This window comes from Anomaloglossus baeobatrachus, chromosome 5 (assembly GCF_048569485.1).
Source record: "Anomaloglossus baeobatrachus isolate aAnoBae1 chromosome 5, aAnoBae1.hap1, whole genome shotgun sequence".
In the NCBI taxonomy this organism is placed as follows: Eukaryota; Metazoa; Chordata; class Amphibia; order Anura; family Aromobatidae; genus Anomaloglossus; species Anomaloglossus baeobatrachus.
The window spans coordinates 549,382,780-549,401,732 of NC_134357.1; the positions used below are offsets into that span (position 1 = coordinate 549,382,780).

Below are 18,953 nucleotides of genomic sequence, written 5' to 3' on the forward strand. Positions count from 1 at the left end.
TAACTGTGGTAGTCTGGAGATGATTGTCCTAGAGCTGCTACTGGTAAAAACTTTGCTTTCTTATGACCAAAGGAGAAATAGATGTGCTCCTCACAAATGCACTGACTAAAAATGAAACTAAGATCGAGGCAGGATGTGAGGTCACATGTAGGGCTAAAAACACTCCCACAGGCTGGACTAAAAGAACCAGGGGAACAGAAGGGCCTAACCAGTAGATGGCAGCAAAGGACAAGCATGAACATATATATAAGACATTAATAACAGTGGATATAACATTAAACATGGTGGAACAGCACACTCCCCCACTGAAAATTCACTTTTGAGTCCATAATATACAGTGCCTACAAGTAGTCTTCAACCCCCTGCAGATTTAGCAGGTTTGATAAGATGCAAATAAGTTAGAGCCTGCAAACTTCAAACAAGAGCAGGATTTATTAACAGATGCATAAATCTTACAAACCAACAAGTTATGTTGCTCAGTTAAATTTTAATACATTTTCAACATAAAAGTGTGGGTCAATTATTATTCAACCCCTAGGTTTAATATTTTGTGGAATAACCCTTGTTTGCAATTACAGCTAATAATCATCTTTTATAACACCTGATCAGGCCGGCACAGGTCTCTGGAGTTATCTTGGCCCACTCCTCAATGCAGATCTTTTCCAAGTTATCTAGGTTCTTTGGGTGTCTCATGTGGACTTTAATCTTGAGCTCCTTCCACAAGTTTTCAAGTGGGTTAAGGTCAGGAGACTGATTAGGCCACTGCAACACCTTGATTTTTTTCCCTCTTGAACCAGGCCTTGGTTTTCTTGGCTGTGTGCTTTGGGTCGTTGTCTTGTTGGAAGATGAAATGACGACCCATCTTAAGATTCTTGATGGAGTAGCGGAGGTTCTTGGCCAAAATCTCCAGGTAGGCCGTGCTATCCATCTTCCCATGGATGCGGACCAGATGGCCAGGCCCCTTGGCTGAGAAACAGCCCCACAGCATGATGCTGCCACCACCATGCTTGACTGTAGGGATGGTATTCTTGGGGTCGTATGCAGTGCCATCCAGTCTCCAAATGTCACGTGTGTGGTTGGCACCAAAGATCTCGATCTTGGTCTCATCAGACCAGAGAACCTTGAACCAGTCTGTCTCAGAGTCCTCCAAGTGATCATGAGCAAACTGTAGACGAGCCTTGACATGACGCTTTGAAAGTAAAGGTACCTTACGGGCTCGTCTGGAACGGAAACCATTGCGGTGGAGTACGTTACTTATGGTATTGACTGAAACCAATGTCCCCACTGCCATGAGATCTTCCCGGAGCTCCTTCCTTGTTGTCCTTGGGTTAGCCTTGACTTCGGACAAGCCTGTCCTCGGCACGGGTGGAAACTTTCAAAGGCTGTCCAGGCCGTGGAAGGCTAACAGTAGTTCCATAAGCCTTCCACTTCCGGATGATGCTCCCAACAGTGGAGACAGGTAGGCCCAATTCCTTGGAAAGGGTTTTGTACCCCTTGCCAGCCTTGTGACCCTCCACGATCTTTTCTCTGATGGCCTTGGAATGCTCCTTTGTCTTTCCCATGTTGACCAAGTATGAGTGCTGTTCACAAGTTTGGGGAGGGTCTTAATTAGTCAGAAAAGGTTGGAAAAAGAGATAATTTATCCAAACATGTGAAGCTCATTGTTCTTTGTGCCTGAAATACTTCTTAATACTTTAGGGGAACCAAACAGAATTCTTGTGGTTTGAGGGGTTGAATAATAAATGACCCTCTGAATAAACTTTTCACAATTTAAAAAAAAAAAAAAAAGAAAAGAAACATTCTTTTTTTGCTGCAGTGCATTTCACACTTCCAGGCTGATCTACAGTCCAAATGTCACAATGCCAAGTTAATTCCGAATGTGCAAACCTGCTAAATCTGCAGGGGGTTGAATACTACTTGTAGGCACTGTATATTTTATATATATATATATATATATATATATATATATATATTATATATATATATATAAAAAAATGTATGTGTGTGTGCCGCCCCCACGCCAGCAGCCGGGCTGCTCGTATCTGGATCCATGGTGGCTCGAGGGGTCCGTACCCGGGGGTCGTGCGGCCACTCAAATTTAAGGTTGAGAGTACCCAGTGGCGATGGTGTGGGCAGCCAGTTGTTTAACCCCTCCACGGGTAGGGGGAAATGCCTCGGGGACTCGGTGATGTGGGTAGGGATGTGCCGTTGGGACAATAAGGGTCACTTGTGTACTCACTCAGTCCAATAACGCTGACACAGACAACTGTGATAAACCAAAGTTCTGGACACCGCTGCCGCTGGGAGGGAGCACGCCTGGATCCCATGCCTGTTAGTCTGTGACCTTTGCCTTGGCACCTTGTCTTCTAGGTGGTCCCTTTAGTGTAGAACTAATCGGGTCCCGCTCCCCAGTATGGCTAACTGGGTGAGCTTGCTCTCAGGGTTCACGCTTGGGATTTTTTGGACCGTATGTGTGAAAAGTCCTATCCCCCTTGTTGCGCTAGTACCCCGATTTTGAAGCAGGTGGAGAATGGATCTTGAAGGCTCCGTCCTCGTCGGGTAAATTGTCAGGACGCCTGAAGCTACTCCATGACCTAGGGTCAACGTACCCCGTCGTGTCCTGGCCCCTGCCCGGTGATGGCACAAGGCCGCCGGCTATCCTCCTCGACAGTCTGTGCCCCTTGTCAGGATCCCCTGCGACCGGGGTCCAGCCAAACGTCTGCCACCTAGTAGTTTCAAGGAGCCCAGCTCCTGACCTCCTCTCTCTTTCACCTACAACACTACACTGCTCTACTCCTGACCTCCCCTTAACCAACCCCCCCAAGTGGGTGACCCTATTCCACTCAGGCCATCCACTGGTGTGTCTGGTGGGTGTGGTGCAGAGTGTTCCTAGGATTTTGATTAGCTTGTTCTTGGCAACAGCAAAGGTTAGGGACCCTTAGGCTGCTTTCACACATCCGGTTTTTGCAGTGCGGCTCAATCCGGCTCAAAAACCTATGCAACGGATGCGGCAAAAAAAAACGGATCTGTTGCATAAGTTTTTCCATGCGGCCCGTCCGTTTTTTGACGGATGCGGCTTGATACTGAGCATGCGCAGTTAAAAACGTGCCAAGCAACGTTCCATCCGGCCGTATGGGCTTAATATGCCACATCCGGCAAAAACCGGACGCAACGCAAGGCTATGCGGCACAATACGGCGCTAATGCAAGTCTATACGGGAAAAAACGCCACCGGCGGAAAAAAAAACGGTTGTGTTTATTCTGCAAAGCGCCGTAATGTGCCGCTCAGCAAAAAACGGATGTGTGAAAGCAGCCTTAACCAAGGAGGAGGTGGATACTGTACAAAAGGGCAGATTGCACAATACCCCGTGACGTCCTGATAGGCCAGGGCGTCACACACACACACATATATATATATATATATATATATATATATATATATATATATATATATATTATATATATATATATTTAAATAATCTCCTGCAAGGAAAAGCATGTTAAATGCGACATCAAAACATAAGTCCATATCACTGACAATAACTCAAAGTTCTGGTCCGGTAGCATTCATCTCGTAGGGACGCTCTCTATGGGCAACAGCAGAACCAGTTTGTGGATCGGCCTTGCAAAGGTTTTCGTCTCACCTTTCCTGATGACCTTCAGCTCCACTTTCCGAACGTTGCCGTCCTGGCTAGTCAGTATCCTAGTAATCAGTCTCATAGGCCAGTCAGTCCTTTCTGTGGTCTGGTCTTTCATGAGGACTAAGGGGTACTTTGCATGTTGCGACATCGCTACTGCGATATCGTCGGGGTAAAATCGAAAGTGGCGCACATCCGGCGCCGGTAACGACGTCGCAATGTGTAAAGCCTAGGAGAGAAGATGAACGAGCGTGAAACAGTCAAAAATCGCTGATCTGTGTCACGTCGTTCATCTTCATAATGTCGGTGCGTCCACAGGTACGATGTTGTTTGTCGTTTCTGCAGCTCCACACATCACTGTGTGTGAAGCCGCAGGAACGACAAACATCTCCTTACCTGCGCCCGCCGTCCACCGGCAATGCGGAAGGGAGAAGGTGGGCGAGATGTTTACATCTCGCTCATCTCCGCCCCTCCGCTTCTATTGGCCGGCCGCTTAGTGACGTCGCGGTGACGCCGAACGCACCTCCCCCTTGAAGGAGGGATTCTTCGGCAGTCACAGCGATGTCACCGACCAGGTAGTATGTGTGTGTGAAGCTGCCGTAGCGATAATGTTAGCTACAGCAGCTCGCACTACATATCGCATGTGCGACGGGGGCAGGGGCTATCGCGCTCGGCATCGCTAGCATTTGCTACCGATGTCGCAAAGTACCCCTTAGTCTCATTCCTTGAGGTTTAGCTTGGGATGTCGCCACTTCCTTCTTCCTTGAAGAATGGCAAGGTATTCCTTCCTCCATCAGATCCAGAAGTAGTCAGCCAAGTAGTGAACCAGTTTCCAGTGTTTTTGATAAGTGTTCACGTGAGTGAACTCTCCGCTGGGTATTACTGCGTTGTCAGTCTTTTGGGTAATAAGAATGGCAGGAGTCAATATGGTTGGTGTTTCTGGATCCATGGTCACCGGCACAAGGGTCTTGAATTGATAATGGCTGAGACTTGAGCTAGAAGGGTGACTAGAGTCTCATGTGTGAGTCTTGAGGAATTGACGTCCATTAGCATGGAGTTCAAGATGTTACGTGAGATCCCGATCATCCTCTCCCAGGAGCCTCCCATATGAGTACTGTGAGGGGGAATTGAAGATCAAGGTGCAACCTTTCTCTGCCAGCTGATCTTGGATAGGCTAGGGGTCAATGTTCAGTTCTCTATATGCACCAACGAAGTGGCTTCCACGGTCAGACCTCAGCTGTTTTACTGGTCCTCTGATGTCAAGAAACCTTTTCAAGGCATTAATTGGGCTGGAGGTGTCCATGGACTCTAACACCTCAATGTGAATGGCTCGAACACTCATGCAGGTGAATAACACAGCCCACCGCTTACTGTTTGCTTGGCCACCACGAGTTCTGCGCGTGGACACCCTCCATGGTCCGAAAACGTCTAGGCCAACGTAGGTGAAAGGTGGCTCTGTAGAAAGTCTGTCTGTAGGCAAGTCAGCCATTTTTTGGTGCAGCTGTTTTCCTCTCACTTTCCGGTAGTGCAGAGAGGCGAGAGGGCTTCTTAATGGAATCTGCTGTTTGCTGTATAAACACTACCATTCTGTGGCAAATTCACTCTGTTGGAGGTGGCGAATTATGAGGAACTCACTATGGGAGATGTCCTCAGCAGAAAGGGGTTTGTGGCAGACATGCCAGCAATGACAGTCTTTATTTTCAAGATCCTTATTATAGCATCTGGCGATATACACTAACCTTGCGACAGTCCTGACGAGTCTCATCCAGCTGGAGAAACATTCAAAACGTTGGTAACAGAGGTTGGAAGTTTTTCCTGCACTAGTGACCAGGGTGTTGACTTCAGCTCAGACTTCTGAATCGTTGTCTGGATCTAGGATGCTGAAGGCTTCCTGGACACCTTCCTCTGACTGTCTTAGCAGGAACTCTGCACCTGTAAGCCAAGAAGAGTTAGCAAAAAGAACTTTTAGACATAAGTCTAGTTGCGTGATCTGCCGGATTCAGTTCAGATGGTACATAATGCCATTGTTCTGGTTTGGAGAATCTCCTGATCCTTTCAATGTGGTTACTGAGGTACACATAAAATTGTCTTGATTGATTGTAGATGTAACCTAAAACAACCTTACTGTCAAGTGTAGTATTGGACCTGATCTATGTAAACACACAGTTCTTGTAGTATGAAGTCGGCAATTTCCACTGCCAACAGGGTGCTACAGAGTTCCAGTCTGGGAATGGTATGGTCGGGCTTCGGGGCCAGCTTAGCCTTGCCAAACACAAATCCAATGTAGTTTTGCCCATTGGGGTCTGTCACCTTCAGGTAAGCAACCGCTGCTATGGCTTCTGCAAAGGCGTCTGAGAAGATGTGGAGTTCCTTCTTTATGCTAGAGGTGAGTGAGGTTTTGATGTAGCATCTTGGGATGTGGATGTTGTCCAACCCACACAAGGTCTGTTTCCAAGCTTCCCATTTTGCTGTTTGTCAGGACAGAGAGTAGGTTATCCCAGTCCTTGACGGTTTCTGAGAGTTGTCTCAATAGGGATTTGCCTTGTATAGTGATAGGCGCTACGAAACCCAGGAGGTCGAATAAGCTGTTTACTATAGAAAGGCCACCACGTTTTGTAAATGGCTTGTCTGAGCAACTTAGTTGAAATCCGAAGGAGTCAGCTGCAAGATCCCATCTGTTGCCCAGGCTCCTCTGCACAGGTGGAGTGTCTAGCCCCAAGTCAATGTCCTTGAACCGATTCGCGTAATCACCCGACTTAAAGGCTCTCATTACGGCCAGGCTGTTTGAAGCAATTTTGTGTAACCTGAGTTTCGCCTGGGACAGCATACTTTGAGTCCTCTTGAGCAAATCAATTGCTGCTTCTTTGGTGGGTAGTGATTTGAGCCCATCATCTACATAAAATTCTTTCGCAACAAAGTCTCTGGCGTCTGTTCCATACTCATACTCTCCCTCTAATGCGGTTCTCCGGAGGCCATAAGTTGCAACTGCGGGTGAAGGGCTGTGTGACGGGGTATGCGACAGAGCAGTAAGGGACACTAGACCGATGAACAATCCAAGAAGATTTAATGAGGCAGGGAGCATAAAACATCCAATATCCAAATGGTTCTTTAGAGTCCACACAAAGGAAACAGATCTGGGGCAATCCGACGCCAAGGAGAATGCAACAGTCCTCAGATGCGTTCCCTAAATCCAGCAGTGTGGCAGCTGATCCTCAATGTCCAATCGTCCATGTACGGGCAAAACGGAGCTGGCCTCAGCACAGGTCCTAGTCCTTCACCCAACAAAGCATAACTAAACTAAAAAACATGTGACTGAATCTCCCACCTCCTCTCCTTAGATCCACCCCCTTAACATTTGCTACTTGTAGCTACTAGTTAGAAAGAAGTTCCTAGACACAGTCTCCAGAGATTGTGTACTAGGGAAGCACCCTGCAGAGGAGAACAATATATATGCAACCCCCACCAAATCAAAGACAATAGCTACTGCTGAAGCCTGATTGCAATATGATATAGGCTGGGGGGATATAATGTTTCAGGCTGTTTCCAAATACGTGGACCCTCATACGATATTCCACCATCTCTTTATTGGTGTCATTGTCCTTGTACCACAGAAATCTGAGGAAGTTCCGGTGGTCCTCTCTGACTAGGAAACAGTCAGAAACATCTGTTCAATGTCAGCAGTGATGGTGATAAGCTCTTTTCTGAACTTCAGCAATACTCCTACCAAGTTGTTTATTAGGTTGGGACCTGTGAGGAGAACATCGTTAAGGGATACGCCTTGATGTTTGGCACTGGACTCAAAGACAACCCTAATTTGATTGGGTTTCAGAGGATGGTATACGCCAAATGAAGGCAAATACCAGCACTCTTCATTTTTCTTCAAGGAAGGAGCAGGTTCTGCGTGGTTGTTGCGGAAGATTCTGTCCATAAAGGCGACAATGTGTTCTCTCATTTCAGATTTGCTGTTCATAGAACGCTGATGAGAGCTAAATCTAGACTGAGCTTGCTCTCTAGAGCCTCAGTGGTTGGTTTTGTCTTTAGAAAACTCACAGTCCATTATTTTGATGAATTCTCTGACCTCAACTGACAAGGCTCCTTTATCGTCGTCCTTGGTTGTGTGAAAGACTGATCTTCCCAAGTTGTCGATATGCAGAGAAGAAGCGATGTCAGGTGGCTGTATGGAGTCTGGAGACTTCTCTTTTACTCCATAGTGATGAGGAAATGGCCTTAAGCAGGTTGTGCGCCCATCTCCACGCATATAAGTTTTGAAGGAGTCAATTCCTGATTGATCATCGCACACATTTCCAATAACTACCCATCCCAAGTCCAGTCTCTGGGCATATGGTGCATAGTCAGGCCCATTACACTGCTGCCACACCTTGTGTACCCTTAGATTGTCTCTGCCAAGCAGGAGTAGAATCTCTCCATTGTTGTCCTCGGGTGGGATAACATCAGGTGGCTTAGGTGTGCTTAACGAAGTGCAGTGGTATGAATCTCATCCCTGTGGTTAAGTATTTGGTCACAGTCAACGAGTGTTGATAGAGGTATTTTGATCTTCCCGTTGATAGAAGCGATGAATCCATGGGCTCTTCTGCCACTAGTTTCTATGCGACCCGAGCAAGTGTTCAAGGTGTAGGGTTCTGACGGTCCTTTAATTCCAAGGGCTTCTAAGAATTTGGATCCTGCAAGGGACCAGTTGCTTTGGTCGTCTATGATGGCATACACCTTTATTGCCTTTTCTGAATGTCCCTCTAGATAAACCTTGATTAGGCATATTTGGGCACAACATTTCTCCATTTGGCCCTCTTCACATACCTCTGAGCTTGACTAGGAGAAGGCTGTGGTGGTGTCAGTCTGATTCTTGGGCTCCCCGCCATGACTTGGAGTGGGAGCAGTGGTGACTGCAGCCGGTGTGTCTTTAGCGACTGGGTTAGGGTGCATGGCTGAGGCGTGTTTTTCACTATGACACTCCTCACACTTGATGATGGATTTACAGTCCTTGGCCATGTGCTCCAGTGATGCGCAGCATTTGAAACATACCCCAAGCTCGGTGAGGACTTTCTTGCGCTCCTGTAAGCTTTTGGATCTAAACCCTCTGCACTTGTTCAGTGAGTGTGGTTTTTTATGGATGGGACATTCTCGATTGAAAGACTTGTCTCCCGATGAGGTGGTGTACTGTTTATCTGAGGGTGTTGCAGGTGATGGTAGCTCAGTCTTCCTAACACTCACAGCGCTCTTAGCACCTCTACGTTTGTGTATGGCACCTTCATACCTTGACGATGATGTAGTTGCAGCTGCAGTGTTCAACTCTAGGAAGTCGAGGCTAGGGTCACTCCTCATCTGGGACTGCTCGTCGATGAACCTGCAGAAGTGAATAAATGGGGGGGAAAGGTGACGTCATGCACTCTTTTGTACCTTGAGACTGACGTTGCCCACTTCTCCTGCAGACTGTATGGCAGCTTCACCACGATTGGGTTCACTCCATGGGCTGTATCCAGATAGCATAGCCCGGATAGACGAGGATCTCTTTTGGCAAGCTCCAGTTCCATAAGCAGATCACTTACGTCTTGAAGCTTGTTGACTTCCTTAAGGTTGATCTTTGGGACATTCTGCAGTCTCCTGAATAGGGTTTTCTCTATTGCTTCTGCGCTGCCAAAGGTGTGTTCCAGTCTTTGCCAGGCACGAGCAAGACCTGCTTCTGCTTGTCCCACATGGACAGTTCTGAGGCTCTTGATATGGTTTGTAGAGCCTGGGCCCAATCACTTGATCGTGAGGTTGAGCTCCTGTTCTGCACTTAGGTTGAGATTGGCGATGGCTGCCTTGAAAGTTGCTTTCCAGGCTCTGAAGCTCTCTGTGCGATCATCAAATTTTGTGAGACTAGTGTTGATTAGCTCTCTGCTCACCATGAACCTGGCAAACTCAGACATATCCGATTTCTCACCGCTTGTTGCCACGATGACTCGTGATGCCCCTGGGGCATATGGGCTGCCTGGAGTAAAAGGGTAAGATGCTCCCGAGTAGAATGATGTTGCTGCAGGGTTGAGCTGTGGTTTAGCCTCTGTAGATTCTGATGACTGCTCCTTGAGCTGTGGAGGTGGGTCAGGAAACACTTTATTACCATCTTGCTGTGGTGACTGTGTTTGATAAGGCACCTCTTGATGACTGTTATTACCTTGCTCGGGTGCTGTGGACGGCACTGGCACTGGTAGAGCTGAGTTGGAGGTTTCAGTGTTGTCGGCTGGGACGGTACTGCAAACCGGAGTTGGCGCAGGTAACTGATTCAGCACATAGTCTCTGGTGCGATCAACTGGATTGTCTGTTCCCAGTGGTGGCGAGTAAATTGGATCAGGACCTTGGCTCAATGCTTGCTTGAGTAGTCTTACTTTAGCTAGTGCAACTTCCTCTTCCATCTGAGACCGAAGGATCTTTATCCGAGCCTCCACTTCTGCCCACTTGACTTCTTTTTCTGCTCTAGCAAGGGCTTCCGCTTCTGCCCTCTTGGCTTTTGCTGATTCCGCTATAGCAAGGGCTTCTGCCCTCATAGCTTATCCTTCTCTTTCTGTGAAGGTGCGTCTCACCTTGGATTCCTCTGCTCTTATGCGGGCCTCTAGTATTCTGTCGCTCAGGGCTGAGCTTCTTGAGGATGATGATCCGGATGATTGAGAAGAATGTTTAGATGAGGTTGATCTGTGTGATCTGGTTTGTTGCTGGTGAGAGATGCGGTGTTCTGCTTTGTCTATGGTGACTTGCACCTCAGCGTCTCTTTCCCTGTCCACTGATTCTGCCTTGCTCAGGTCTGAAAGAGCTTAGTCAATTTTAGAGTCTTTTAGAAAGGTAATGTACCTTCTTGACAGTCTCTTGTATCTTTCTTGAGCTGTGTTCAGCCGTTCCATAGCGGCTTGTAAGCATGCGGCATCACCTGCTGAGGATTCAAGTCTTGACATGTAAAAGGTAACTCGTTCCAACTGTTCTTCCAGGTGCTCACATAGCTCATCTTTCATAGTGTGATAGTTTTCAATGGCCTTTATCGTTGGTTTGGAAGAGCGTCTTAGTCAGACAACTTGGCCTGCTGGAAGCGTGGGATCTGCCTCCTGGGCTTCATAATGGACAGTATCAGGTTGCATTTGCTCTGTTTCAGCAGTGGGGAACTGTCCGAGGTCTTTTTCGGCCATTTTGATTTAAGGTGTACTGTCTCTTTAAGAAACTCAACTTTTGAATAGGGGTCCGAAAATCGCTGTGCAGCTCCGTAAGGACTCCCTGATGAGATTTCCAAAGTGTTTTTAGCAAATCTTGGGGGTTTGCAATCTGCAGTGATGAGGTATAATATACTGGGAGTCTATAGATGGGGTATGGCAAGAGGGAAACAGCAGGTGCCTCAACTGTTCCTTTTCAATGCAGGCAGAGGTGGCTTAGGACGTGGCAGATGGGAGAGCTTCCTCATAGGCTTGTCCAGGCATGCACTGTTGCAGGCAGATTACTGCACGAGGCCTGTTGCTAGGCAGATTACAGAGAGGGATACGAGGTCCTTAGGGATCCGTAGCCGGGGTATTGGGCTGATAATGAGTCTTGTGACTGATTTGGGCTCTAAGGAAGTTTTTGACTGTTCTGTCCCCTCTTAGAGATGATTTAAGGCAGGTAGTTGGGTAGAGGTGTGAGGAGTCTTACCTTCGTTTCCACTAGGTGAAGCAGACATGACCAGAGCGCTCCAGGATGGATGGATTCAAATGTACACACGCTGAGATGAAGCAACGGTGGTTTATTTTTTCCTCCATGCACAAAAACGTGCAGCAGTACAGTGATCAAGTGGCTGTAACTGTTGTAGTCTTGTGATGATTGTCCTAGAGCTGCTACTGGTCAAAAACTAGATGTGAGGCAGGATGTGAGGTCACATGTAGGGCTAAAAACACTCCCACAGGCTGGACTAAAAGAACCAGAGGAACTGAAGGGCCTAATTAGTAGATGGCAGCAAAGGACAGGCATGAACATATATATCATATAGGACATTGATAACAGTAGATATAACATTAAACATTGTGGAACAGCACAACAGTAAGGGGTACGGGACCTGAGAACTAGCAACGCAGTACCGATAGAGGAGGTGCCTGAGCAATGTTGCATAAAGGTGGAGTGCCTGAAATACCTACAGGGAGACTGCGGTCCTCAAAGTACACTTCTGGGTTATGACTCCGGCCCTTTAAGAAAGGGGACGTGGCCGAGCGCGCACCCTTTGGACACTCCCAGAAGGCCTGTGTGTGGCATGGAAGAGGGAGACTGCTTAAGGCCCCGGGGTGACAACGAGGCTCATGGGTCTGCCGGGCAGGTGAACAGAACGGCGCCCCCACCCGCGACATGAGAGCGAATCGTGCAGGGGCGCTGCCCAGGGACCGGGCACTACACTCAGTCTGAGTACCATTCTTGTCCTATGGGGCTGCCAATTGTTCTTGTGTTTTCTATCAGACAGCAGATAATGGACTCCTCTGGTGGCGGCTTATCTTAAAGTGAACCTGTCACCACTTTTTTGGCGTATAAGCTGCGGCCACCACCACCGGGCTCTTATATACAGCATTCCAACATGCTGTATATAAGATCCCAGGATGCTGTGAGAAAATAAATAAAAAACTTTATAATACTTACCTAACGGTCACTCGGTTGGCCAGATGGGCGTCTCCGTTGTCCGGTGCAGGCACCGCCTCTTTCGGCCATCTTCGTCTTCCTTCTTCTCTAGCCACGGTGCATGACGCGTCCGACGTCATCCACACTCGCCGGCATTCAGGTCCTGAGCAGGCGCACTTTGATCTGCCCTAAGTAGGGCAGATCAAAGTATTGTAGTGTGCTTGCGCAGGACCGGCGAGTGTGTATGATGTAGGACGCGTCACGCACACAGGAGTCAGAAGGAAGACGAAGATGGCCGAAAGAGGCGGCGCCAGCACCGGAGAACTGAGACGCCCATCTGGCCAACCGAGCGACCGTTCGGTCAGTATTATAAAGTTTTTTTTATGTTCTCAGCATGTTAGAATGCTGTATATAAGAGCCCGGTAGTGGTGGCCGCAGCTTACAGGCCAAAAAAGTGGTGACAGGTTCCCTTTAAGAGAGAACAAAAGAATCAACAATTGGAATTCCACCATGCCAGATCCTTCCCTCCTTTTACATCAATTATTGAGGTAGAGTCGGGAAGCCCCCATACACATCAGATTGTTGTTGGATTCTGCCGACTTTAGCCCTATGTGTATGGGAGCCTTCATGTAATATGTATAAGGGCTTATTCAGACATTCATGCACATCGGTACAGCCTCGGAATGCAATGCATTGAATAGCTGAAGCTCTCCAAACCCGAGCGTGACAGTCTCATAGAAATATATGAAGCATTCATCCTCAAGTATTGTGATCTGAGATTGGACCGATGTCAATAGATGTCTGAATGAACCTTAATTGATAGAAATCATGAACCTCAGTGCAGCAACTACTATCTAGGCATCTCAGCTTTGGTACATAAGCATATTTATACATACATAAAGCTCTGCTACATATATACATTACATACACAGACTGTGTACACATTACCCCATTTTGAAGTTCCTTCAAGGCTCTGTGACTGATCACATGACCTGAAATGTCCTAGAGCTAGTCAGGTGGAAAGTCATTCAGCTGCTCACTCAGGACGTGCAGCCTCTGAGCAGGTGCCGAAAGCTTCCTCTCCTGCTTTGCACGAATCACAAGGATCATGTGGGGCATAAGGAGAAAAATAACAGGAAGCTGTCTCCGGACTATAAGGCCTAAGCCACACGGCGAGAAAATCGGCGCGAGTGGAATTCGATAAAACATCGCATTCCACTTGGACCAATTTTAGCCTGTGTGTCAGCGCACATGAGCGATTATTTTCTCAGCCTTAATTGGACCGAAAAAACAATCACAGCGTAATGCGAGACTCTTTTCTCTCGCACCCATTAAAGTGAATGGGGTGAGAGAAAAATCGCACTGCACTCGCGGTACACCGGTGTACCGCGCGTGCAGAGCGAAAATCGCAATAGCCGGCTACGGAGGAGAGAGGGAGCGCCGGCCCTCTCCCCGCAGCTGAGGTCCGCTCGTACAGTCGGACCTCAGACGCAGAGATACTAGCATGCTCCTGATGTGCTGCCAGCACGAGCCGATTGTCATGCGAGCATCGCACTAGTGCCCTGTGTGGCCCCGGCCTAAGAGGCATTCACTTATTAGCAAGATTTTTTTTTTCTTTGGGGGGTGGGATTGGGGGTAAAAGTGCATGTTATAGACAAAAAAAATACAGTAAGTTCTAAAGTAATTTCCATTTTTCATTTAATTATACAACTGTCTGTTTGATTTTTTTGTGGAATTTGTCAATAAAATACGTAATTTGTCCCCATGTTAGTTACTTTTCAAAAATGGTCAACAAAATAGGATTTTCCAGTAAGTAATTTTTCACATTCTGTGTATGACAAAGGCTTTACCCTGTGTGGAATTTTTGATGTTTAACAAGGGAACATTTTTGCGTAAAACATTTCCCACATTCTGAACATAAAAAAGGCTTCTCCCCTGTGTGAGTTGTCTGATGTGTAATGAAGCTTGATTTTTGCGTAAAACATTTCCCACATTTTGAACATGAAAATGGCTTCTCCCCTGTATGTGTTCTCTGGTGTCTATTAAGATGCGGTTTCCGGTGAAAAAATTTCCCACATTCTGAACATGAAAAAGGCTTCTCCCCTGTGTGAGTTCTGTGATGTGCGATAAGATATGATTTTTCTGGAAAACATTTCTCACATTCTGAACATGAATATGGATTATCCCCTGTGTGTATTTTCTGGTGTGTAACAAGAACTGATTTGCGTACAAAAGATTTCCCACATTCTGAACATGTATGGGGCTTCTCCCCTGTGTGACTTCTCTGGTGTCTAACAAGAACTGATTTCTGTACAAAACATTTCCCACACTCTGAACATGAATATGGCTTCTCCCCAGTATGAATTCTCTCATGCCTAACAAGACCTGATTTTCTGTTAAAATATTTCCAACACTTGGAACAAGAAAATCTCTTTTCCTCTGTGAGAATTTTTTGATGTTTCTCAAATGATGTTTTGAGGGGAAAACCATTTTGATATTCTGAACATGAAAATGGCTCCTTTGCGTTAAGATCATTTTGTAATGATTCAGAAGACAGGACCTGTTTCATAGAATCGGATGATAGATCTTTGCTGTGTGGGGAAGATAGGATATCTGAAGTAATGGCATTCACTTCAATTGTATCCTGGGTGATATCAAGGTCATCTGATTTATAAATTGAACATGTCAGTTGTCCCTCTGATTTCCTGGTGTCAACATCTGCCAAGAATAAAACTAGTTATTTTTGAATAAAATATAATTGAAATTAATATTTTTGAACATTTCTACTTAAAATATAAATTGAAATAGCAATTATGTAGTAAAATAGAATTATTTGCTAAGACAATGACAGTTCAGTCTACTAGAAGACGTCATAGGATGAACCAGTAAAATGTGGTGTTGAACTGTTTGTTCATTTTGCCTCCCAACTATTAGAACAAAAAGACACCAAATATGTTAGGAAAGTGAATATGATACCAATAAACCGTTGAACAGCAGCTAACTCTGTGGCTCCAGTCTAGGGGTTCCTAGGTAAGTCACGACCAATGTATAGGGGTTAAAAAGTGAAGGGCAAGGCAATCCCTGGGACCTGGAAAGTGGAGTAGTTAGTGCCAAATCTGTTCATGGTTGCTAAATTTTCAGAGCGGCCAGGTGACCAGAAACACTCAACTCGTTACTTTCTGCTTGTAAAGTAGCATTTGACTGCACAATCTGCGTTCCAATAGCTAAATGGTGCGCCTTCCTTTCTGAGCTCTGCCATATGTCTGGACAGTAGTGTACAGCCGCATATTGGATATTGTCAGATTCAGGAGAAATTAGACAATAATTCCATTTGTTTCCCATTACCCTTTGTGAAAATAAAAAATTGGGGTTTAATCAGAATGATATTGAAAAACATATTTATTTTTTTTGCATTCCACTTTCTGTTTATTCCTGAATGTGGCTTTTCATACTATGAAGAGTGCAATTTCTAAAACCTAGGCCCCTCAAAGTAAATTTTAAAAGTGATTTGTTACCCAAAAAATAGGTGTTGTAGATTTAATTGAACATGTGAATTTGTTGCTAAACTTGTATGCTGATTTTGCAATTTTTCCACCAACAGAGAATGGAGAGGTCTGTAATTTTTATTGTAGGTAACTTCAACTGTCACAGAATAAAAAAAAATCCAGAAAGTCACATTGTATGATTTTTAAATAATTTGCATTTTATTGAATTAAATAAGTATTTGATACAATAGAAAAACAGAACGAGTGCAAACAGGTGCAATTAATACAGGTAATGAGTGCAGAGTAGGAGCTTCTTAAAGGGAACCAATGATTAGGATTTTCGTTATAATATAAAGTCAATGCTATACTGGCACTATCAGGCCTGTTGTTCCTCCCTCTCTCTGTTCTTTATGCTAATTTTACTATTTACTACTTTCTTCACTAAGATGGTGTCGGAGTTGGCGCCTGGGCATAGCCCTTCTCTCCGACGCCATCTTTGTGAAGATCGTGTAACCCCCTGCTATTCTATTCTTGTGGCTGAGAGGGCGGCGCATGCGCCTTCGCATCTTCTGCTCTCGTTGTGACCGCGGGAGCGAGCGCGGTCACAACAGAAGTGGAGAACAGCTGATCGGACGACGCGATTAGCTGCAGAAGAGGACACCATGCCAGCGCCAGGACACCGTGCCAGGACAGCATGCAGCGCCAGAACACTGTGCCAGAACAGTGGCACTGACGTCACGGGGTTAGGCGAGTCCATTGTGAACTTAACTCACTTGACCCCGTGCCGTGCGATCCGTTGCCGATATCGCTGGCACGCTGCTGTCGGCTTGTTCCTCTGGTCTGTCGCGTCCTTCAATCAGCTGTTCCAGGAGGTGGTCTCCACTTCTGTTGTGACAATGCGCCCTCCTGTAGTCACAACGAGAGCAGAAAAAGCGAGTGCGCATGCGCCGCCCTCTAGGTTGCTAGAATAGCAGGGGGGTCACACAATTTTCACAAAGATGGCGCCAGAGATAAACGCTAGGTGCAGGCACCAACTCCGATGCCATCTTAGTGAAGAAATTAGTAAAATTAGCATAAAGAACAGAGAGAGGGAGGAACAACAGGCAGGGGGGCAAAATCAATATAAACACCCACCCAGCTATTAGCTGATACTCTGCCAGTCAAGCACCTGCTGATTTTCTAAACTTTACTTTGGCTATGTGTCCACGATGTATCGAGCTAGGTGCAGCTCTAAACGCACCCTCTGGCAGTAATTGAAGTTGCTTTTTACCATAAAATAGCGCTAAAAACGCATGCGTATTTACTGCATTTTAGGTGCGTTTTTAGCGCTTTTTACATGGTTTTCAATAGCGTTTTGACACATGCATTTTGAACATAAAGACACTGCTAAATGAAGATTAAACAGTCAAACATAATGAAAAAAAAGAGAAAAAAAGGACAACATATATAATTTATTAAAAAAAAATAAAAAAAAAAAAATCGTTATATTTCATATAATTCTAGCGGTTATATGCTATATAGCAGTAAAATAGCAATATATTGATATTTTTCATTAATTTAATTGTCGGACTATGTGTGTGTGTAAAGGGACATATCAAATCTTTATTTTAATGTCCAAAAAGCATGCGTTTTGTTAGTCCAAAACGCATGTTTTATGCACCTAAAAAGCATGGAAAAAGCATGAATTTTGATGTGGCTTGGTTTTTGCAACTTCTCATTGACTTCAATGTTATGAAAACGCAGCCCAAATGGCAAAAACAATTAACATGCTGCTTCTTTAGACGCTGAGTTTTTGCCCAAAATTATGCAAATTAAACGCAGCATTTTAAACTGCATGGTGGGCACAAGAAATCCCTATTTCTCATAGACTTTGCTGGGAAATCACAACGCATGCATTTTGGCATTAAAAAGGTGCAGTTCAAAACGCTGCAGAAAAGCATGTAAAAACGCATCGTGGACACATAGCCTTTCTTGGATTTGAAAGCCTAAACATCCGAGCTGACCTCTAAAGGTATGTACAGAATTAGCCTGATAGTGCCAGTATAGCACTGGCTTTAGGTTATATAAGAAAATCCTGATGATTGGATCCCTTTAAAGACAAAATAACAGGTCTGTGAGGTCCAGAATTCTTGCTGGTTGGTAAGTGATCAAATACTTATTTCACGCAATAAAAAGCAAATTAATTAAAAGTCATACAGTGATTTTCTGGATTTTTTGCAGGGGATTCTGTCTGTCACAGTTGAGGTGTACCTACAATTACAATTACAGACCTCTCCATTCTTTGTAGGTGGGAAAACTTGCAAAATCAGCAGTGTATAAAATACTTATTTTCACCATTGTAGTTGGGTACAAGATTTGATCCAAAAATGATGTATATTGTGCAACCTTGTTTTTAAGGATTTAAGTGTCTGCTGTGTGAAAAGCGTCAGAAGTAGTCCTAACACTTGGTGAGATTTGAGCCAGACACCGTGTGACACTTCTGGAAATTTAGTGGTCACTACTCACCTGGGTAGCCATATGTAGGAGTCTCCTCTTTACACCACTCATCACCCCTCACATATGTCTCTGTAGTATTAGAAGGGGTCAGATCTTCAGCCTGAAACAAATATTGTAAAAGTCACAGACAGATGGAGAAGTCCCATCTATGATCAGCTCTAATCCTGCCATCTCCACCGCTCTCATTACACAAGTATAACACATATAATACTGGTGGATAAAACAAGACTGAGCACAAGACCTTCACAGCCGTCTACACATCATAGGGAGATTTCATAACACCTTCTCTCCATCTACCTCAGGGGTGGGGAACCTCCGGCCCGCGGGCCGTATACGGCCCGTGACGACTTTTTATGCGGCCCCCGGGCACATTCCCGGGGACCATTGTGCTTTGGTGGCAGCCGCGCTTTTCCCGGCTGCCGGCCCTTTAAATCCCACTGCCTTATGCCCTGTGGGTAGATGCTAGAATGTACGGGCTCTCTCCAGATCCTGACTTCCAGGACCTGACTGCAGCCCATACATTCTAGGCTTATCCCCGGCCTGTGTGCTCTGGTGGGCGGGTAAGCAGCACGCTGCGATAAAGTCACACAGAAGAGCTGCAGCAGGTTTACCAGCCTCCCGGACCTGCTGTGTGTGTGTGACTCTCCCTCCCCCTCACTGCGAGTACTCAACCCATCGCTGCCCCCCCCCGCTCAGTGCTGTGTACCCCCTCGTACTGTGTG

At 45.8% G+C, this 18,953-nt stretch overlaps 1 protein-coding gene across 1 annotated transcript in view; it reads right to left on the reverse strand.

The window, feature by feature from the left end:
* Positions 1–18,953, reverse strand: part of LOC142312966 (uncharacterized) — a 220,074-nt gene that overhangs the window by 60,875 nt on the left and 140,246 nt on the right. The window contains exons 23-25 of the mRNA XM_075351955.1: positions 18,241–18,331; positions 14,101–14,968; positions 8,910–8,999 (exon numbers count right to left, since the gene is read on the reverse strand). Of these exons, the coding sequence (XP_075208070.1) occupies positions 8,910–8,999; positions 14,101–14,968; positions 18,241–18,331 (1,049 nt within the window). The remainder of the gene's footprint in view (positions 1–8,909; positions 9,000–14,100; positions 14,969–18,240; positions 18,332–18,953) is intronic.